The following is a 23282-nucleotide window of genomic DNA, read 5'->3' on the forward strand; positions in this document are numbered from 1 at the left end:
TCATGGCACGCTACTGCTGTTGAGGAACGGTAACTTCACCGTTCCTCACTGCACAGGGTTGGTTTGATGCTTGATACAACTGAAAACAGCCACTGAGAGCACTTTGGTGGCACATTCATTCCTGTTTCCTCCTTTCTGACCCCCATTCAGAGATGTTACTTTGGGGCAGGTTTGCAGAAAGGCAAAGAAGGCTATGGAGATACTGCAGGATGGCGCTGAACTCGTGAAGGTTACAGGTTCGGTAGGTGGAGGTTGTGGTCAGATGCACTCGTATTTATTTTGGAGACCGCTGCAAACCTAAATTGACTGAAGCAAGAAATAGTGCAAACACGACTGTCTACCTTGTGCTCTGCTGAAAGCGTAAGGAGGACTAATTGGTGAGTGTAGTAATGAGAATACTGGCTTAAAAGCTTTTTAAGGATCCAAGTTTCCTTTGGGTTTCATTAAAATGCACAATGTTTTTGAATCACTAGCTAGCCCAACAGTGTTTTGAGGGTGCGACACGGTGCTTTTTTCCCCATTTGTATGATTCCCGAAGAAGCCTTTATTCTCATGAGCGCTCTGTGCAGCATTCAAGCCCTCGTGCTGTAGTTCATTTCGTGCTCATTCTCCTGTTTCCAGAGACGCTAATGTCTTCTGGAGAACTTCAGGCACCCATCATCATCAGCTGTCATATTACTAACTGGTCAAAGCATGGATGAGAACACGCACGATGCAGTATAATCATTTAGCTTGTATCTGAAAATAATGAAGATGATACTCTGCAGTGTTGCACCAGGAAAACATTAAAGTGATTAAAATGACAACAGCATCCTGAAACCTTATCACCTTCAAAGTCTGATGGGTTTCTTTCTTCCTGTTCTCAGTCGTTTTAATGTTGTTGTCTCCTGTAAAGTAAGGCTCATTCTCTGTTCCATGTACTAGAGGATGAACTGATGCTTGTCTGGGAAATGCTGGGGCTGTAGCTGGGACACACCAGAAACCAGACAGTGCCAGATACCGCTAGAAACCTGCAGTTTGCACACAGAAAAAAAGACTATCTAAACTATTACGGAAGGCAAAATGCAAAAGCTGCTGCTGTCAGACAAAATGTACCTCTTGCTTTTGTACTTATGAGTACGTTCTACCCCATCGAAAGCTGGAGGTGGTTTTCTTTTTTCTGCTTAGAAAAAGGACTTTCAATCTATTCCTCTCCCTGAAAGCAAGATCGATATAACTATTGTTACGAAAATTCCCTTCCCTAACTACGTAACAACCTGTCTTTGTAGGATGAAGGTGTTTTAACTTTGTTAATATATATATATATTAGTTCACATTCTACACTGTAATGTAATGAGGTAGTGGAATTTTACTGGAGACTTTGGTATTGTTCATGGCGAAGTATAACAAACTAAAGGACAGCCTGGCCCTGGAGGGAAGGACTTTGCTTCTTGGAAGCTTAGAGCTGTCCGCGGAGGAGAAACGATACCCCTGAGCAACCAAGATAATGCCAGCAGCGTGTTGTACCTGAGCGTTTGAAGGCTGCGGGGGCCCTGTGTAAAGCCGCGGTGGGGGTGCCCCGGTTTGGCTGGCACACCTCAGGCACATCGACGGAGTGCTCTTGCATTTCCCTACGTGGAGTCCCAGCCTCTCTCCACGGTCGGCATGGGCCAGCTGCGAATTTTCAGACGCCGTGCACCTATACCCTTACCAACCTTGAAGACCTCCACGGAATGAAATGCCTTCTCTCTACAGGAAATTTATCAGAGGGCTTCACTTTTTCGTAGTGTTTAACCTCATCTTCCTTGCTGAACTTTAAGTCCATTACGATCACGGTCACGTACATGCAAAAGATATTCTCGTCCTTTTGGCAGGGTCACTTTTCTCCCCCGTAGGAATTATTCACTGGGCTGGGAAAGCACCACCAGCTCATTCAGCCTTTCCTCGATCGTTCTGTTCTCTTCCACTGAATAGGAAGTTTAGCTCATGGTTTTCTTTTTTTTATCTTCTTGGCGGATCAGTTTTTTTCCTTGCGTAACGTTTTCTTTTCTGTTTTTATTTATTTGCCAAGGTGACATTTTGAACAGTTTGCAGTCCATTGTACTTTAAAACATCTATAGGCTTTTGCTGGGAGGAATACGCTATCTTTTTCATCATCTCCGAGGGGCCGGTGCCGTTGTCCCCCTGGGGGGGGACCCGGGAGGGGACCGGGGGGGACCCGGGGAGGGACCCGGGGAGGGAGCGGGGGGGACCTGGGGAGGGACCGCGGGGGACCCGGGGAGGGACCCGGGGAGGGACCCGGGGAGGGAGCGGGGGGGACCTGGGGAGGGACCGCGGGGGACCCGGGGAGGGACCCGGGGAAGGACCGGGGGGGACCTGGGGAGGGACCGGGGGGGACCCGGGGAGGGACCGGGGAGGGAGCGGGGGGACCCGGGGAGGGACCGCGGGGGACCCGGGTGGGACCCGGGGAGGGACCGGGGGGGAACGGGGGGACCCGGGTGGGACCCGGGGAAGGACCGGGGAGGGAGCGGGGGGGACCCGGGGAAGGACCGCGTGGGACCCGGGGAGGGACCCGGGGAAGGACGGGGGAGGGAGCGGGGGGGACCTGGGGAGGGACCGGGGGTACCCGGGGAGGGACCGCGGGGAAGGACCGGGGAGGGAGCGGGGGGACCCAGGGAGGGACCGGGGGGATGCGAGTGCCGCGGTCCTCCGCGCCGCCGGGGGGCGCTGGCGCCGCCGGCTGACGTCTCCGGCCGGGGCGTGGCGGATGCTGCCGGGGCCGCGCTGAGGAGGAGGCGGCGGCGGTGACCGGCTGCGCTTCGCAGGGCCCGGCCGCCCCACCGCCGGTGAGTGGGGCCGCAGCGGTCGGCTCCGCTGTGCTTTATTCCCTCCCCGCCGCCGGCAGGCTCTGCTGGGCCTCGGCGAAGGGTGCGGCGCATGTCCGGGCCCGTCGCCGCCTTCCCGGGGAGGCGGCCGGAGCCCCTCGGGCCGCGGGCGTAGCAGGCCGTGCCCGGGGAGCTGGGGCGGGGAAGGGGGCTCCCGGTCTCTGCGGGGGTAGGGGTGGTCCCCCGCCTTGTGCCTGCGTTTGAACCGGGCTAAAACGTGCCGTGGGGCTCGCTGTGCTTACGGCACTCACGGCGGGGAGCCCCGCCGAGAACGGGGGGGAAGGCGGGGAGGGGGGTGTCGTGCGCCCCCAGTCACGGGCTGCGGGTAGCACCGCGCCGCAGAAGCAGCGGGCAGGAGGGACTGCAGCCGGCTGCTCTGGTGGAAGGAGCTCACCCTCTGCACCGCACACGCACCTGCACTGCACTGGGACCTGATTTCTCCAGTGCTGGTGCACAGCAGAAAATCGTACTTCCCTTGGTGTGTGTATCTTTAAGGGGAAACTGTGGTCAGTGTTATGAAGAAGTACTGTTTATAATAGACACAAGTAACAGCTATATAAGTGTACTGCTGTAGTAACTTTACTGAGTGTTTGTGGTTTAATTAATGCGGCTTCAGCGTTTGTGCTTTGTTGCTGTGTGTCATATATTTGTGCAGTTTTTAGCCAAGAGCTTTTAAGTCATAGATGGCACAGACCATTTGAAAACAAGGTTAGCTTATTTAGTAGAAGAACGAACATCTTGGCAAGCCATCAGACAAGGATAAAAGCAAAAACGTGCAGATGTAATAAGAAAATTATATTAAAATGATTTTCTTTCAGCGTGCATGTTTAAAGCACAAAATTGTTCTAGGAAATGGATTTAAAATAATAAAACACTTACCTGAGTTTTTACGCGCTTCTGCTATTGTCTGCTTTTCTGCTGTAGTCTTGTGGCAGAGAGGAGAAAGGGGACTACCGTTACCTTCCTTGGTAGTAAGAGGAGCGGCGTTGTGCCTCGGTGTTTTCTGCCATCGTCTGTATTTCTGCAAGAGAAGGGAGAAAGGTCCTGCCTTACAAGCTTCATAGTGAGAACTCAAATGAGTGCTCTTTGAGGCCGTTTTTAGTATCAGAATGATTTTCGAATAGATGTGGGGAAAGTTAAACAAACATGAGTAGTTCTGTGGGAGTCAGTGGACTGTTTCTTTGCCAGGGTAATCATCCAAATAGTTATTTGTAACAATGCAGTTCAGTATTTTTCCATGTAGATTGGTCACCCTCAAGCTGTGGGACTTCTGTGACCGCTTCAGTATGAGCTGCTGCTGAAATCTGTCCTGTGCTGTTGTGTGCTCCTTGTGCTGGGCCCTGTGATATCTGACTCAGGGGAGTTAAGCAGGCTGGAAACTACTGAGATGAATAATAGATGGTTATTTTTTTTAGCTGGATTTGGCTGCAGCTAGTGCTGGAACAATAGAATGGACAAGTATGAAGGCAAAGCTGCCAACGGGACTTTTCTTTTTGGGAACATCCTGTTACGATAAGAGCCGAAACCTCAGTTGTACTCTGAGCATCAGAACAAACTTATTTCATAAAATTTAGTGGGCCTTTGTTGTATCTTGTGGAATTTGTGAAAGGTTTGACTATCCCACCTGTTATTCTTCAGCGGAGATTAACAGAAATGGGTGTATAGTGGATGGCAAAATACGGTTGTCAACACAGTAGAATAGAATAGAGTCATTTAGGTTGGAAAAGACCTTTAAGATCATTGAGTCCAACTGAATATGCAAGATGAAGAGCAGGATGAGGTACTGGCAGTGATGAAGCAACGTGAAACCTTGAAAGTGAGGGTGAGTGGTTTGAACTTACAGGGGAAAGACAAATGATCTGTCACTGTGAAAACTTCAGAGAGGGTAGCTGCAGATAATTTGGACTCCCTGCTTCTCTTATGCTTGACGCCAGGACATAGGCTGCCAAAGGAAGGAAAATGGTGATAGAAAACTTAATTGACTTGCGTTTGGATGTACTGCGAGGAGAAGGGATCGAGTTGAGCAGTCCAGCATTCAGATTGCAGCTTCACCAGCTGCAGTGCTTTAACTTGCTGTCTCTGCCCCAGAAGAAAAGCAAAACACATTATTTGTTGACTTTGTGCTGGGTAGGGAAAGTCTGTTGAGTTTTGTTTCCCAGCTTGATTTGGAAAACTCGTAAATATTTAGCGTCCCTTATGTAAATAAAAACACACCAGAAAGTAACAGTTAAGGTATTCGGATAGGAATGCTGGCATGTGAAGTGAGCAAAAGTGATTGCATCAGTCCGAGCTGGAAATGAGCTAAAATATTCATAAATTAAATACAAATGCACCACCACGTTACATCTAGTGAGTCATTTTGTCCTCTTTGTACCTGGGTAACTCGTTTATGTATCTGGAAATGAGCTTTTCACCGGGTACAGATTTGATGTTACAGCTCTGGAGGAGTTATGAGAGGAGGTATTTGCTTACGCGTTCTGTAATTCCCACCCCCAAGCCCATGCCTCGTTTGTTGATTTTAATGTACGAAAAGATTCTTAGCAGAATCCAGTTTGGCCTTGTAGATAATGTAGGCCATAGATTGCAGTCTGTGATTCCTGGTTTTAGCTTTGAAATGATAAACAGCTTTAAAAACAGCCTCTGCTATCATTCTGCATACTTTTTAAGATAAGCTATGTGCTAATGTGCTAATGTTTATTGTAAGCTGTTCTGCAAATTCAGAACTGATCTGTGTATGCATATTTCATAAGTCTGTAATAAAGATTAGAAAGGACAGATTATTTTCCTCTGGAAGTTGCTAGTAAAAATTATTGAACAGGTATAGCTTCTCTTTTCACTTCATGCTGCTATTGGGAATATTATCCAGAGGCTGAGCAAGACATGTTAGTCTGCTCTTAAGATTATATCTCCAAGACACAATTTGGAATTTCCTGCATGGGCTATTTTATAGACTTTGCCCGTTTTTTTTTTTCTCAACCAAGTTTGCCACTATTATTCAGTACAAGTCTTAAGCTGCCTTGTACTTACTCGCTCTTTAGGATTTTGCTTTTTAAAACCTTTTTATGGCCTATACTTCTGTTTATTGGGAAGCTAGTGACCAGAAACTGTAATTATGTATACATCTGGTACTTTGGTGCCATTTAGAAATTTGTGGTACTTGATTGTGAGCCAAAGAAGCAAGGAACACTTGCTGTTCCTGGGGTTTCAGATGCAGGCATTTTATGTGCTGGTCAGTGACCTCAAGGGTTGCAACACTCATCGTATTTTTCAGATATGCACCAGTCACACAGCAATTAATGCAGTTTGGTGTTCTTTAATGTTTTTAGTCTTTATGTATGATTTTATAGAATTACGCATTCATATAATCCCTGTTATATTGCGGTGGCAGGCAGCGTTTAAGGTCAGGTTAAATATTAGCAAGCTATATGTGGTTTGTGCCTTCTATTTATAGGTGGAAGAAGCAACTCTGCTGAATAATACTTCATGGCGTTTACTCTTTAAAGACTTCTTTGAAATATTTTTGATAGTATTGACGTTTTACTGACTAGCAGTTTTTAGAAAAGGCATATTATACGTATTTTATACATAATTTCATTATTTCTCAACAGCTAGTAATGTGGTAGAGATCAGAGGTGCTGTCAGAATTGAACAAATTAGTTTCAAGCATTTTATGGTGAAATATGTAGAGAAAAGTACGAGTTAATTAGAGTTATCTGAGAGTCACTGATACTTACCGTGGTGTTATTTAATTTATTTTTTCATAGCCATCGTGAAACTATGTGGAAATGGGGTAGTGGCGATGATTCTCCTTCCAAAACGGTAGTAAGTATTGAATTACTATTAAATAATATTTTCTTAAGAATTTCTGACTTAGAGAATCTTTAATTGCTGATATACTCATCACATGTATTTGCTCTTTCGGAAATAAGTTGCTCAACTAGTTTTACCATGACTCGGTTTTAAAAGCCAGGTTGAGTTCTTGCTTCCTGTCTGCTTGGTATTTGATCTCTCGTGCGTAACGCAGCTGCTCTATTCCTCTTCACTATGCTTATCTTCCTTTAACAAAACATCTGTAGGAATGGCATAAGCTTTATGCCAAGTGTATTTTTTGTGTATAGTATGTTCAGTATCAGTATTTTGTTGCCACTACGTTCAGTAACACTACTACTGGTTGTTAGGATGCAAATCCAGTAAATGTGGAAATTCAGTTTTAGATACCTAGATGGTTTTGCTGTATTTCAAAGAAATATTCCTAAACCGGTTTCTAAGATTTATCATTTCATGTATCTATCAAACTTGCTAAAAACGGTCTGGTATAGGTACATACAGTATATGTAAGTTTTAGTATTGCACTTTGGTAAGATTTGCTGAATGTGGTTAAAAAAACCCAAACACCACCTCATGACTTTTTTGCAGCGGCAGTATTGTCTGCACCATTTTGTTTGTTCAAAGTATACTTAATGTCTGCAGGCTGCAGGCTCACAAGATGCGAGAAGCATGTCGGTGGCGGATTTGGCTGAACAGCTGACAAGTACTGAACAGCTGGTAACACAACTAAAGGAGCTTGTCAGAGAGAAGGATGCTGAGCTTCGAAATAAAGATCTTCAGTTAAAGGTACCGTGCGTGTATTCTTGTCAAGGAGGCTGGTTAAAAAAAACCCTTCAGTCCTGTTTATCATGAGCTGTTTTCGTAGATATAGGCTTACAGTCAGTTCTAGCAACTCCAGGAGCACAGGAAGCGTTGGTCACAATTAGCTGTTAGGGTTCCTGGCCATTACCCTTTTTGCCAGTGCATCTTCTGTTCCAAAATTGTAACAGGGTTTGGGTATCACACAGGCGACGTGTTCCTTGCATGAGCAGATGCACTTAATAATTGCAAGGGAGAGACCGACTTGCCGAGAGCTAGAGGTGCACGGTCATGCTAGGCTAAATATGGGGAAAAACACCATCCAGATCATTACTGGGCATTTAGTGAGATGCCAGCTTACCTCAGACTGAAATTCTGTAGATAATTTTTTACTACTTCTTCCACTATATAATATTTTTTTGTTGTATAATGATCTTACTATTAATGCTACTATACGTTATCCTCTGCTTTTGACTGGCATTAGGAAGGACGGAGCTAGAAAGAATTTGTATGTAATATCCTGAAGACTTGAGGGTTTGTTATTCTTTACTCTTTTGTTTTTTGAACAGTCATAAGGTTGGTCTGTTTCTGCAAGAGGCCATTTTTATACTTTTTAAAAAATGTCTTCTGTGGAGACTAGCAGCCAAGTGTTGAAATACCGAATTTCCTAAAACTCATTGTAAATTAAGTCATCTTTTTAAACAAAATGAAATATGCTTGTTTAGTATTACAAAGGTGTCTTTCTTTTTTGCATCCAAAAAAGAAAAAATTAACTCTTCCTGTTAAAAAATCAAGCCCTGAATTTGTATTGCTGTCAAAAACCAGGAAAATTTCTAACATTATAATGCCTTGGATTCTGTACAGTAATAATAACCGTGTGCAGAAAGTGTAAATAATTCAAGGAAGGTTGTTTCATATATGCAGACCTGTTGCATGTGACATTACAATGTCTCTTCAGGGGAAAGATCTTTTTGGAATCACTTTAGATTTCTCTCTCTCTCATGGAAGAATTGAAGGATGCAGTAGTTCATGTAGCTAATTTAGTCCTTCATGACTTTGATGTTTGTAGGAGGAGAAGGAATCTGCTGATGCCAAACTTTCCAAGTTGAAGCTGCAAAACAAAGCCAAGGTTGCGTCATTAACCTCGCAGCTGGAAGAACTTAAGAAACAGTTATCAGTATCAGGAGGCTTAGAGGCAAAAGCAGAACAAAAAAAGGTAAGTGTCCTTACATTTTAAAGCAGACATAATTTCTGTAAGGCTATAGACAGTTTTGTGTGCTGGACTCAAATGTGAAACCAAAGTTCAAATTTTGAGCTGAGTCAGATTAGGATCAGGGTAGACTGTGTGGGTGCTGTCAGTCCATCTGTGTATTTCTATTTCATTCTTCTTTTATCTTTCTATAGAAATTTAGAAAATTGTACGTTCCTTTCAAATTGTCTTAGTAAAAAAATTCTTACTGATCTCCATCTTATTAGCAGCTCAAGCTTTTAACATGTGTGAATCAGGAAGATAAGTTTTTGAGAAGAAATGAAAAGAAAACCTAACTTGTGACTTTAATGTCCAAGATAAAAATGGAAATATAAAAATGCCTTTGGTAGCGAAATGTAAATTAAGTGTAGGAATGTCTCATTTAAGTGGCCAGTGTTTTACTGTTAACAAGGATTCTCAGATCCGCTTGTAGTAGCGCAGTTGTGTGAGTAGACTTGTATTTCTTCAAAATAGCCTATTTTGACTTCATACAGCTTCTAAAATAACTTTAGTGAGACTTCAGTATTTCTAGGGCATTTGTTTTTTAAAGGTATGCTGAAAGGGAACAGAAACAGATCAGTTTGTTGAAGTCCCTAGGTGTCCTCAAAGACACACAGTGGCTAATGATTTATTATGCTTCTGATCTATTTTGCTAATAAAACATATTCTTAGCAGTAGCACTTGATTTCTTTTGTAATGGCAAATAGTTTCTTTAACCAGTAGTTATACCTACTGAAATTCTGATTGGAAAGGTTGTGCTTAGGAACAGTTTAATTTACACTTTTTCCCCCAATAGTCCTTTTTTCCCTCTGAGTTATATGGACTACGCTTGCCAGATTATATGGTTATAATTGCCGGAGGAAATGAATGCCCTTATTGCATGTTCCGGTCCACTTTGCATCAATAATTATCATTAATAATTTAAATATGAAGATTTTTACAAGCTTGATAACAAATTCTGTGCCTGATTTGTCTAGCTTCTACATGAAATCTGTAATATATAAGAGAACTGAAACACAAACCATGAGTAAAGTCCACTTTTTCTCACCAGTGTTATCTGAATAGGTAGAGGTACAGCAGTCAGGTGTTACCTGCTTACAGAATGCAAAACTCCCTGTTTTTGCAGGCATCAAAAGATGGCGACCAGGAAAATGCTGCGGCAAATCGTGGGAAAATATTAGTACTGAGAAGGAGAATTGAAGAACTAGAATCCCAGATCACACAAAAAAATGAAGAGTTACAAAACAAGGTGGTGTTTTATATGATGCCAAGTGTGTGGCTTTTCACATTTGTGGTATAGGATTATGTTTAAATATATTTATTTAAATATATTTATATATCTAATTATATGTTAAATTACTAAACAGATATTCTGAGAGTTTTCCGTTGAGCAGACAGAGAAGGTCATATGCTACAACCTGCCCGAGCGAACGCAGTGAGAATTCTGTCATTTTGTCTTCAGCGGGCAGAGAACCCTCAAGCATGCTTTTGTAGTCATTTGAAAATGAATGGAATAGGATACGCAAACGTGAACTTTGTGGGTTCATGTTCTATTTAAATCTTGTATTTTGAACAAAAATGCTGTTTTGCTTCAGTTTTTTCCTGTTGTAAAAATAAGTCGTAACAGGAAGAAATGTAGGCAACGGGTGAATTCACGTTATGGTTTGTAGCTGTTCTGTGCAGTGATGTGTTTTGTGGGCATGACTGTTGACTGTGGAAAGTGGCAGGAATGTGAATGCTGCAGAATTTCAGAGAGAAAGGCTCAGTAATTAAAGATTACACTTAAAATTGAACCAGGTTATAAATTTGATGGTAATTTTTTTAGTACCCTAAAACAGGCAATAAGGAAATAATGCAAACTGTTCTTCTGTGCTGTAGATGGTGGAAGTATAGATTATAAGCAATGCTGTCTCGTCATTTTCAGAGTGTTGAACTGGAGGCCCAGCGCTGTCGTGGGGATGAAATGGATGCCATGCTGGCAGAGAAAGAAAAGAAGTTAGCTGAAAGAGATGCTTATATCATCGATTTACAGATAGCATGTGGATCAAGTGGTGTTGCCAATGAAACACTCTTGCCCAATGAAGAACTGAAGGTATATTAGCAGCTCAAATATAAAATCTCCATAGAGGTTTCAAGGAATCAACGAATTCTGATGCATTATACGGTGGAACCTTCTCTGAAGCGCAAATCCTCTGCAGTTATTCATGTGAATAAAAATTCTTTACTGATTATTTTCATTTATGTTAGTAGATCTATATTTATTTACTTCTTTTGTCAGTACCGTTTATATGTGTTAGTATTGACTTCAGAATCTGCTGACAAATTTCATTCAAATTAAAACCAAACCTGAATTTTGAGTTTAATGTGGCTTTAACTGAGGGAAGGGCTAGGAGGTGGCTTCATGATGATTGCTTTATCTTCTTTCTGGGTCAATTCTTTTAATTGGCTTTTGATTTGCACTCTAAAGAATCAGCTGGCTGTTAAAGAGTCATCACTACAAAGCATGCAGATTCTAGTTCAGAACCTTACCAAGAAGGTTGGAGACAGTGAAGAAAAATGTAGCTTGCTCCAGGAACAGATTGAGAGTCTTAAAAATATTCAGAACAAAGAAAGAGAGCGTTTCCAAGGAAAAGAAGCTACCTATATGGAAAATGTAAGTAAACACACTGTAAAAATATTTACATTCTTCAGTGGAAGAAGTGGTATCTCGGCTGTAGTGTTTCTGTCTCAGTAGTTAAGAAATGCTATTTTTAATTTGGGATGATTCTTGAGTAAAGATCTGTATCAGATGAGATGAAAATAATGGAGCAGTAGATGGTTTATGCTGGTGATAATTGAAGTTGAAAGTTTTATGCAAGAAAGGAGTTCAAGGATGCGGCTGGTGTTTGGGCCCGGAGGAGCTAGTGTGTAACAGAGTGAAATGAGTTCTTCAGAATTCTAGTTGAAGAATCTCCAAACATCTCTTTCTTGTAGCACTACATTTGAAGGTGCAAAAATGCACACATGCAGTGGCTGGTAGTGTTTTTGGATTATTGTAATCATTCTTGGCGCAAATGGCTATTTGGCAGATCTCTTTCACTCGTGCTGTCAGCTAGCTGGCACACTTTTTAGTATGAGAGCATGGAAAAAAATTGTGTTTACATCCTGACTGAAAAATAGCTGAAATGGTTTGGTGTACTTAGTGGGAGACTTTTCTAGAAGTTAGCAGCTGATTAACAGCCTAATTAAATAATACTTAAAAAAAAAAAATTGGAACTAGGGGAGCATGTTACCCATTCCTTGATGTTACCACGCTCTTCCAACTCCCTTGGAAGCTAAATCTCAGATTTTAATGTGATGCGCCTGATCTCTCAGCATTTGAGTTCTACCATGTATGAAACTATTCATCTCAGTATTTCCCACATCATTTGATGTCTGAGTTTATTTTATCTGTAACAAAAATGCTACTTTTGATCCCGAACATGACCACCCCTGTTCAGTAGCACACAGGGAATTAGTTTTGATACAGGAAAGAAAGAAAAAGACAAACAGTTGAGGCTGTAAAAGCCATTTTGGTGAGCACAGTGTCATCATGTCGGTGTAAATCTGGGTAGGGTTTTATGTGAATTTGTTCAAAATATCATTAATGAGATTCCAAAAATTATATCCAGTTCTTATAAAAATTGTCAGATAGCTAACAAAGACACGTTGGAGGTAGAATACAAGTTTTTGTGGAGGAGGCAGCTAGGCTTCAAAGCTGCCATTTGGGCTTAATTGATAGAAAATTGCTAGAAAAGAACACGATCAGTGCAATCTTTCAGAAATTAGAAGTCTCAGAACAATGGCATCCAAAAAAGAAGGGTGAAGATCTGTGACATTAAACAAAAATGAATGGTAGCATGCTTCTCATTTAAAGTTTGTTATTGTGGAATTGAGACAAATTTTCTGTAAGCTGGAGGTTTATCCGCATGCACCACTGATGTCAGCAATCACTGATTACTATGTTTACTGTTAAGTGGAAGCAAAATTCAGACTTAAGATAGAATACGTTATCTTGCTGTACCTTTAGTTAGACAATTCAGTGTACTTCTACTATACCTTTGTGGACTGGTTTCGTATTTACTTTCTATGTGTTTTTAGGTACGTGTGTTTCAAAATATTATCCAGGAAAAGGAAAAGGAACTGGAAGCACAGAGAGAAAAGCATGAGCAGGAGCTCTTTAAATTAGCTGCTAAAGCTGATGCCAGTGCTGACCTAGAACAGGTATGTTGCTTTGGAAACTCAGTAGCTTGCTTTGATTTAGTTAGACATCGGAATTTGGCATCATGTAATTACTAACCTCTGTGGCACAGTTCAGATGTCTGGTTGGGAAAATAAAGATAATTATTTTTCTTTCTCTTTTGAAACTTTCAACTCCTTTATTGATTGCTTGATTTTTTTTTTTTTTTTCTTTGCTAGCTACTAAAGGCCTTGAAACAGAAGCTCCATGAAAAGGAAGAAGTCATGCTGGGAAGGACACAGGTGATAGATGTTTTGCAAAAAGAACTGGATGCCAAAGACCAGCAATTGAAAGTAAGAAATAGCATACGTGCACAACTAAACTCATCAGGTCAAATAAAAGTTGAAAAAGCCTTTTTGTTGTGCACAAAAGATAATTTTGCATAGCATAATTAGGCAGTTCTCTGGGAGGCTTTGACATGTGCTAATAATGCAACCATGGTTGTGCAAACAGGTAATAATTCCAGTTAGGAAATTACCTTGAAGGAGAGGTAAAGTCCATGAAATATAAAACTGTCAACTCTCACCGATAGTTTGTCTTGGTTCGTTTTGGGAACTTGCCATGTAGGTAAGACTTTTTGCTGTCGAAAGATTTCAGCTTCTGGAGGTAGAGACTGCAGTGAGCCCCAAAACAGAGGCATTTCCTCCCCCCCCAAGAGAGTGTTTTGCTAGTACTGTGCCTTTCCTTCTGCTGTATTTCTGCTGATTGCAAAAGCAATACCTGATCGAGGTTCTTTGTCTTTAAGTACCTAGCATGAACTCTGATTATAGCCTTCGAGCACTGCTGCTTCAGTTCAGCAGTGTAGGAAAAGGATGTTGCAGTCTCTCAGCTGGGCTTTTGGCACTCTGCTGAAACAGACACATTATAGCCTGTCTGGGGTCCCAGACATTTCAGCTATACTATTTCCAACAAATTTTCCACTTACCAAGAGGGCTGCCAGAATCAAAATCTTACTAGAAATAGTTTCAGCTATGTACCCAGGTAGACGTTCTGCTCAGGTAGTTAAGATCCATGGTAGTTTAAGCCTGTTTCATTTGTTGTTCCCATTTGTTACGCCTCCTGCCTTATGTGGGGTTTTGTTGTTTTTGTTTTTGTTTTCGTTTTGGGTTTTTCTTTTTTCTTTTGGGTTAGATACATCTTCCTACACTGATGCTCTGCAAGAACTGATGGTACCCAATGCTAGCGCGTTGAGGGGACAGAAATGCCCACCTTGAGGACAGGGAGAAGTTTGACTATGACAACATGAACTTAAAGCACTTTAAACTGTAATGGAATCTCAGCTTTAGTATTAAAATAGCAGGAAGCCTTGCATTATTTACATAAGCAGTTTTAACCCATATTTTGGAAATGTTCCTTCTGCTGTTCTGCACAGCTTCTTTACTTGGACAGTTTATATTCCTAGGTTTATGTATTGTGAAAGTTGCCTTTTTTTGAACAGCGGGTCTAATGTGAGCAGACTGCTCTGTTACAGTGATCCGTAATCTTTTCTGCCTCTGGGTATTAAAGTAACTAATGTAAAGGCAGTAAAAGTAGACTAAGCAGTAACTAGCAACAAAATATTGTAAAGAACAACTGGATCAGTTTGCCGACTTTAATTGTAATGGATGTAGGTGACAACACCTGGGTGGCATTGTAGTGAGCATTCTTAATCTTTGGGATCACTGTTAAAAATCTGCTTCCACCTTTTTTTTTTTTTTTTTAATATTCTGTAGGACCAAACATTCTTTTTTATTCCATTTTCACCGATGGGAGAGGTTGCATGTAGTCAAATAAGGATGCCGTTTTGCTGAAGTCCCTGCTTCTGTCTTGGAAAGTCAGAGCTGAGTAGCTTTTGTAGTTGTAGTAGAGCCAGGTTACCAACAGTAGCACTGATTTCAGATTATAATATATGTAGGAATACAGATCTAATATTTGACAGTGGTACTAAAAATACTTTGCATTGAAAACTAAAGGAGTGTGTTTGTTTTTACAGGAGATTAATGAAAACGTGAAACGTCTTCAGTCTGAAAAAGAAAACCTCCAGTCTAAACTGGATGCTGAGAAACATGTAATGAGAGCCCAGTTAAGAGACATGATGGAGAAACATGAGCTTGAAATGACAAAAGTTAAGGAGAAATATAATGCTGAACTGCATGAAATTCAAGAGAAACATGAAACTGAGCTGCAAGAGAAAGATCAAGCCCTGTTTCAGCTCAAGAAACAAGTGGCAGAATTAAGTGGCAGCGGACAGACTAACTCAAAAGAAGTTAGAGATCTGGAGTCTATAACCAAAGAGAAGATGGAAGATTTAGAAGGTATCCTAAATAAACAGCTGTTACATCTGAAGTGTTCCTTTGCCCCATGCTGTCATGTATTGTATGCCAATTTCATACCTCTTGCATGTAGAACTACGTTAAATTTGGTGGAAGAGTTATTGTCACACTAATAAAAAGTATCTATGCTCAAAATACTATAATAATGAGGGTTATAGGAGTACCAAGATAATCACACTAACTGTAAATTTCTCACTATGTCTCTTATTGTTATGTTTTTCTTTAAATGCAGTTGTCTTGTATAAGTGTATAATTTCCAATTGCTAAAGGAATTAAACGCAGGTCTTGTATTAATAATCTTTCTAGAGTTTTAAATATTTTTTTGTCTTGTTTCTTAGTACAAGTGAAATTGAAAATGGAAGAGGCCAGCAAATCTGAAGCAAAGTTTCTGAAAATGAAGGCTTGGTCTAAATCAAGAATCAAACAACTGGAGGATGAACTAAAAAATGTATGTGTAACATTGCTTAATATTATATGCCTGTTTTTAAAACTACTGTGCTGGGAGATTTGACTGAAAAAAAAAATGGGGTAAATAGAATATTAAAATAATTTATTCGAAGTGTCATTTATATATGAATAAATGTATAAAAATTGAATGGACATAAAATGTTGATACAGGATGAATTTTAACAAAAAATAGTACAAACTGGTGTTACCAGTATTCAGGAGTAAATTTGTTAGAGATTAGCTAGTTTATTGCACTTTCGAATATTAGAAAAACAGCTATTCCAAGTCTTGCTAAAAAATCATTTATAAAAGTTACACTGACTTTGCTGTGTTTCTGGTGTTTTGGTACATTTGAAAAACTCATAAATATTTTTTCTTTTAGTTTTCATCAAAGAATAATGATGTATCTGCCTTAAACAATCGTGTCTCAGAATTAGAAATTGAAAATGAAGAACTACAGTCAAAACTGCAATCGTTATATGAAATCAGAACTCAAAATGGTAAAAAAAAGTATTTTTCTTTTGCAGATGATTCAAAATGAAGAGACAAAGATAATTGAACTTTCTCGTTTTCATTTTCAAAGTGTATCTTTGTTTTTAAACAGATTCTGAAATAACTTCATGCAACTTTGAACAATAGCATACAGTACTTAGGTCAGAGTTACAGCTCAGCTTTTTCTTCCCTAAATCTGCCTGTGCATCATACTTGTTGCATTTTGGCCTAGGCAGAGTCTGTGTAAACTTTTCCAGGAAGGGGAGGAGGCACCTTCTTAGGAGGAAAAATGAGGCCAAACATATTTGGAAAAATTTATCAGAGTATATACAATAAACTTTTGATAGCAGTGAGTTTCAAGTAAATAAAAAATTATCTCAAATATTTTTCTTTTGTAAGGATTTGAGAGAGAATTTTTGCTTATAACTTCAGATAGTTTAAAGTAGAGTTCTATGAGAGATTTTTCTGTTTCACCTTGTGTTATTTTCTTTATCCTTTTCTATTATCCTTTCTGTAAATGAAGAATGGTAGAATTTTCAGTTCATCAATCTAAATTGTTAGCGAGTTAGATTTAAAGCACTCATCAATATCTAATAATCAAGAACTCAGTTTCATGGGTAGATGGAAAACACAGCCCAACAGAGGACTTCTAACTGAAATGTATTATTATCTGAATTTTCATTTTTAATCTTTCTTTTAAATTTTTATTGATCTTACTATTATTTTTGCATCCCAATGAGCCAAATTTATTATGTTTTTATAGAAGAATTGCTGACTAAACTGGAAGTCTATGAAGAGCAGCAAAGGAAATTGCAAGCTGATCTTGACCAAGTTACAAAAAGGGCAGCTTCACAGGTTAGCTTTAAAATTTATTTGTATGAGTTACTGATTAACTCAAAAAGTGCTAATTAAACTTTGAAAAGTGCGTTAGCTGGATTTTGGAGCTGAAAATGAACGTAGTGATACACGGAACTGTCAGTGTCATAGCTGTTCAGTTGGAAAACAAGCTGACAGGTTTTGAATTACTTAAAAAGATTGATTTCTACTGACTTTTCCACATACCTTAAATTATGTTTTTCCAAGCAGTTTACTTTTTATTTAGTTTCATTTAACATGAGTCATCAAAGTGTGGCTGTTACTTTGTATACAATACGAATGGGTTTCAGAAGGAAATAATAGCTGTAACCTTGACAACGGTATAGGTCTGGATAACAAAGAAAATTCTGCTAAAAGGCTTTAGATGGATTAATGGTATATATTAATCATGGTAACTTTGTACAGCCCTAGCAGCAGAGCCAATTTGAAACAGTTAATTATATTTTGCTAAAAAAGAATTATTTTTTCCAAATTCTGTGGAGAAGGTGAGTTTCTTTGGTAAAATCTTAAAATAGTTTTTATTTTGATGGGAAGGCAGAAACATTTTTGTTCTGTTTCCGGGGAAAAAAGTTAATAGAGATTTGTTACCCCGCATAAAGACAGCTTAATATTGTTTTACTTTGAAACATTGCTAAGATGAAAATGTGCACCAAAAATATTTTGGTTAAAAAAGTCATATTTCATTTGAAAATATTTGAGATTAAAAGTGCAACTGGCAATAGCATTTTTGATATTTTATGAAGTGGTGAGACTTGCTTTTTACATGATCTACAATAGCAATTATCACTTCCATGGATTTTTATTTATGCAAAGTGGTGAATTATAACGGGTTGTTTTGTCTGTGAATAGTTTGCCAACTTAAAATGTTATTTACATTTGCAGTGGGGTTTGGTAAATATATTCTCATGCGCAATTTCTCTCGTTAGGCCAGTGAATCAGGTAGTGTGGATGAATTGCAGAGTCAGCTCTTGGAATGGCAAGAAAATGTACCGGAGTCAGAGGAGTCCCATGATCAAGTCAGAGAAGAGAAATCTGCTATGGCCTTGAGAATGGCTCAGATTGAGGAGGAGAGAGAAGGTGAATTGTTTTATTTACGATAAAATTATCATATTTATACGTGATATAGATACATGTTTGATAGCACACCACCGTGACTCATTTCAGTAGTCGTAAGATTTGTACAGCTAGTGAAATTGCTTAAATTTGCAATTTCTACTTTTTCCTATTTCCATGAATCTGTTTTTTCATGCATTCGTCTCTTTTGTATCATTTTTATGAGTAGATGGGCTTGTTCTGTTTGCCATCTGAGTTGCCGCTCTATAAAACTGCTTGAATTTACTTCAAAAGCTTATTGTCTGCATATGAATGATCAATGGTCAAAAGTTCACCATTGAAATATTAAAGCTGCCTGCCTAGAACAAGCAGTGAAGGTGTGGGGAACTATAGTGTTGGTTAGAATTTGATGAATGAAGGTGGTACTTTAGTAAGATGTACCTGAGACAGAGTTTCTCTTTAAATATAATTAATGAGAAGCCTTTCTTGGAGTATTTCGTAATCTGTTAGTAAGTGTCACTTGTGTAGGTCAGCTGAATAACATTAACAGGCAATGGTTTGGAGCTAGTTAAAAATATTAAATTACCCACAGAAAAAAAACACTTCAATCTCAGGTTTTATAGTTTTCTAAATTATTAATAGAACAGATGATGAGAAAGTGAAGCAGCTTCTATTAAAACTTATAAAAGTCTGGTTAAATTTCAGATAGCTTTTACTGCTTTTTTCCATGCCACCTAGTACTATATTATAATTTTTGTCCTGTTAGTTAACTGCGTGGGGATTTATGTCAAATTTTAATGTGCAAAACCTACCGTCATAATTAATCCAGTTAGTTAATTTGAGCCTTCTGTTTTTAATCTGCGATTGAATTATTTTTCATTTATACGATCAATTTGGAAGTTCAATATGTAAGCACAGAAATGTTTTAAGGATCACGTCTCTTCTTTTTGAGCGATTTACGCATGTAATGCTTTGGAATTGAGAGAGAATAATATTCCCTTCATTAAAACTACCTGTTGTCTCATCTGTGGTAACTACAGATCCACATGCAATATTAATAACAGTTGTAAAATTTCATCTGCGCTGGTCCGTGTTTAATTTTGCATTTTTTTTCCCCTTGGGATAAGCATGACCTTTCTGTTTCTTTTTTCCTGCCGTTACACCTGGTGAGCACTCAGCGTCCCTTCCCCCTCCACTCCTACCCTACACTGCGATTTGGTCAGCCAGCGAGAACATAGTTTCCCATCAGTTTTGTGCATGCAGGTTCCTGCAGCAGTGGCAACTTGTAATGTACTGCTGCTGATTTCTTCTGTTGTTGCTTCTTTTGAGGGAATCGCCAACAGTACCTTATAAGATTTGCCATTGATGGTATGTGGTTTTTAGCAATACGTGTAACAAATGCTGGTTTTAACTTGATTTTTTTTTTCTGCCTTGCAATACCTGTTTCTTCATTTATATTAACTGAATCATCTTTCTTCATTTTTCTTTGTAGTAACAGCTGACTCCATATTTATGTTGTAACCTTCTCTAGAGAAAAATTTCTTGTTTTGCTGCAAGTGGTTGTGACTAAGTATGAATCAAATTCATTTAAATATTCTTAGTAGCACTTGAAATTCAGTAGTATCTAAAAAAAAAATACATTCCATCCCATAAATTGTAGAACTTTGCATGCATATATATGAAGAGACTTAGCCATGGTCTCCACTCGGACAAGAGCCGTCGCCAGAAGGGATGTGGTGACGCAGAGGGAGCTCCCACTAAAACATGCAGCCACCCAGGTCTCTGGCTGCAGGGAGTGCCAGAGCCCTGCTCTGGTGATGGAGGGCTGCCGAGACAACACCTGCGTGAGGTGCGAGCAGGTGGAGGATCTGCTCAGCATGGTAGCAGAGCTGAAAGAAGAAGTAGGAAGACTGAGGAGTATCAGAGAGTGTGAGAGGGATATAGACTGTTGGAGCCACTCCCTACTGTCCCTGAGACGAGCACACCAGATGGAAGCATCAAGAGAAGGAGAGGCTCCCCTACCCTCTTGCCACCAGGCAGAAGGAGGGGACCCAAGATATTGAGAGGGATGGAAACAGATCCCTGCTCGGCACAGGAGGCAAATCCTCTCTCGGCCTGCCTCGCCCCCCCAGGTGCCCTTACACAGTAGGTATGAGGCTCTGGAGCTTGAGGGCCAGGAGTATGAAGATACAGACAGTGATCCATCCAAGGGGTTGACTAAGGGGAACCAGTCAGCCCCACGCATTACAATGGCCACTGGTAAAAAAAAAAAAAGAAGGGTAATTGTCATAGGCGACTCCCTTCTGAGAGGAACAGAGGGCCCGATATGCCGACCGGACCCAGCCCAGAGGGAAGTCTGCTGCCTCCCTGGGGCAAGGATAAGAGACGTTACTGGGAAGCTCCCTAGGCTGGTAAAATCTTCTGATTATTATCCACTATTGGTTGTTCAGGTTGGCAGTGATAGAGGCATAAATACGATCAAAAGGGATTTTAGAGAACTGGGGCGATTACTTGAAGGATCAGGTGCACAGGTGGTGTTTTCCTCCATCCCGTCAGTAGTCAGGAGGCATGTGGAAAGGAACAGGAAGACCCATCTCATTAACGCATGGCTCAGAGGCTGGTGCCAGAGGTGGAATTTTGGGTTTTTCAGTCATGGGGCAGTTTACATGGCACCAGGCCTGCTGGAGACAGATGGGGTTTGCCTGTCGCAAAAGGGGAAAAGGATTCTGGCTCAGGAGTTAGCAGGCCTCATTGAGAGAGCTTTAAACTAGATGCGAAGGGGGAAGGGGATAAAACCAGGCTTGCTAGGGATGAGCCTAGGGGTGGCATGCCTGTGTTGGAGAAGAGATCAATAGCCCAACTGAAGTGCATTTACACCAATGCACACAGCATGGGCAATAAGCAGGAGGAGCTGGAAGCCATTGCGTGGCAGGAAAACTTGGATGTGGTTGCCATCACGGAAAGGTGGTGGGATGACTCACACAACTGGAGTGCTGCAATGGATGGCTACAAGGTCTTTAGAAGGGACAGGCAAGGAAGGCAGAGGTGGTGGGGTAGCCTGGTACATTAGAGAGTGTTTTGATTGTCTACAGCTCAACGAAGGTAATGATAAGGTTGAGTGCTTATGGGTGAAGATCAGAGGGAAGGCTAATAAGGTAGATATCCTGGTGGGAGTCTGTTATAGACCACCCAACCAAGATGAGGAAACAGATGAAGTATTCTACAAGCGGTTGGCTGAAGTCTCACAATCTCTAGCCCTTATTCTTGTGGGAGACTTCAACTTACCAGATATCTGCTGGAAATACAACACAGCAGGGAGGAAGCAGTCTCGGAGGTTCCTGGAGTGTGTGGAAGGTAACTGCCTGACACAGCTGGTAAGTGAGCCAACCAGGGGAGGTGTCCCGCTGGACCTGCTGTTTTGTTTACGAACAGAGAAGGCCTGGTGGGTGATGTGGTGGTCGGACTTGGGCTCAGCGACCATGAAATGATAGTTCTCAATTCTTGGAGAAGTAAGGAGGGGGGTCAGCAAAACCGCTACCCTGAACTTTAGAAGGGCAGACTTTGGGTTGTTTAGAAGTCTTGTTAACAGAGTCCCTTGGGAGGCCGTCGTGAAGGGCACAGGAGTCCAGGAAGGCTTAAGGAGGAAGTCTTAAAGGCGCAGGAGCAGGCCGTCCCCATGTGCCGTAAGCCGAGCAGGCGGGGGAGAAGACCGGCCTGGCTGAACAGAGAGCTTTGGCTGGAACTCAGGAAAAAAAGGAGAGCCTACTGCCTTTGGAAGAAGAGGAAGGCAACTCAGGAAGACTACAAGGATGTTGTGAGGTTATGCAGGGAGAAGATTAGAAAAGCAAAGGCCCAGCTAGAACTTAAACTGGCCTCAGCCGTTAAAGATGACAAAAAATGTTTCTACAAATACATCAGCGAGAAAAGGAGGGCCAAGGAGAATCTCCTTCCTTTGTTGGATGCAAAGGGATACATTACCATGAAGGATGAGGAGAAGGCTGAGGTACTTAATGCCTTCTTTGCCTCAGTCTTTAATAGTCAGACTGGTCATCCTCGGGTTTTTCAGGCCCCTGAGCTGGGAGATGGAGATAGGATGCAAAATGAAGCCCCAGTTGTCGAAGAGGTGGCAGTCACTCACCTGCTTCTCCACCTGGATGCCCACGAGTCCGTGGGGCCAGACGGGATCCACCCGAGGATACTGAGGGAGCTGGCAGAGGAGCTTGCCAAGCCACTGTCCATCGTTTATCAGCAGTCCTGCTCAACCAGGGAGGTCCCAGATGACTGGAAGTTAGCAAATGTGACACCCATCTACAAGAAGGGTTGGAAGGAGGATCCGGGGAACTACAGGCCTCTCAGCCTGACCTCGGTGCCAGGGAAGGTCATGGAGCAGATCATCTTGAGTGCCATTACGCAGCATGTGCGGGATGACCGGGGGATCAGGCTCAGCCAGTGTGGGTTTATGAAAGGGAGGTCCTGCTTGACCAACCTGATCTCCTTCTATGACAAGGTGACCCGCTTGGTGGATGTGGGGAAGGCTGTGGATGTTGTCTACCTGGACTTTAGTAAGGCCTTTGACACTGTCTCCCACAGCATTCTCTTGGAGAAGCTGGCTTCTCATGGCTTGGATAAGCGCACTCTGCGCTGGATTAAAAACTGGCTGGACGGCCACGCCCAGAGCGTGGTGGTGAATGGAGTCAAATCCAGTTGGCAGCTGGTTACAAGTGGTGTTCCCCAGGGCTCAGTGTTGGGGCCGATCCTGTTCAATATCTGTATTGATGATCTGGATGAGGGGACTGAGTGCACCCTCAGTAAGTTTGCAGATGGCACCCAGTTGGATGGAAGTGTTGATCTGCCGGAGGGCAGGAAGGCCCTACAGAGGGACCTGGACAGGTTGGACCATTGGGCCAGGGCCAACTGGGTGAGATTCAACAAGGCTCAGTGCCAGGTCCTGCACTTGGGTCACAACAACCCCATGCAACGCTGCAGGCATGGGGAGGAGTGGCTGGAGAGCTGCCTGGCAGAAAAGGACCTGGGGGTGTTGGTTGACAGCTGCCTGAACATGAGCCAGTAGTGTGCCCAGGTGGCCAAGAGGGCCAATGGCATCC

General features: G+C 41.6%; 1 protein-coding gene across 12 annotated transcripts in view; it reads left to right on the forward strand.

Annotated features, from left to right (window-relative positions):
• Window positions 1–2690: 2690 nt before the first annotated feature.
• The window catches only part of LOC104009488 (uncharacterized), a 50078-nt gene continuing 29486 nt past the window's right edge, over window positions 2691–23282 (forward strand). For 6 of the 12 annotated variants that reach the window (XM_087742476.1, XM_087742542.1, XM_087742497.1 and 3 more), the window contains exons 1-14: window positions 2705–2825; window positions 6629–6686; window positions 7335–7478; window positions 8560–8706; window positions 9866–9988; window positions 10664–10831; window positions 11207–11392; window positions 12859–12981; window positions 13177–13290; window positions 14970–15291; window positions 15648–15757; window positions 16139–16256; window positions 17012–17103; window positions 18051–18201. In XM_087742476.1, coding sequence (XP_087598602.1) covers window positions 6642–6686; window positions 7335–7478; window positions 8560–8706; window positions 9866–9988; window positions 10664–10831; window positions 11207–11392; window positions 12859–12981; window positions 13177–13290; window positions 14970–15291; window positions 15648–15757; window positions 16139–16256; window positions 17012–17103; window positions 18051–18201 — 1843 coding nt within the window. In that variant the 5' untranslated portion in view covers window positions 2705–2825; window positions 6629–6641. Of the gene's footprint in view, window positions 2826–2865; window positions 3082–3121; window positions 3345–6628; window positions 6687–7334; window positions 7479–8559; window positions 8707–9865; window positions 9989–10663; window positions 10946–11206; window positions 11393–12858; window positions 12982–13176; window positions 13291–14969; window positions 15292–15647; window positions 15758–16138; window positions 16257–17011; window positions 17104–18050; window positions 18202–23282 lie in introns of those variants that run through there. The other 6 variants (XR_015701085.1, XM_087742506.1, XM_087742481.1 and 3 more) reach the window with 6 other exon arrangements.

The sequence above is a fragment of the Nipponia nippon genome, unplaced genomic scaffold (assembly GCF_047370975.1).
Source record: "Nipponia nippon isolate SJK-2023a ecotype South Korea unplaced genomic scaffold, ASM4737097v1 scaffold_10, whole genome shotgun sequence".
In the NCBI taxonomy this organism is placed as follows: Eukaryota; Metazoa; Chordata; class Aves; order Pelecaniformes; family Threskiornithidae; genus Nipponia; species Nipponia nippon.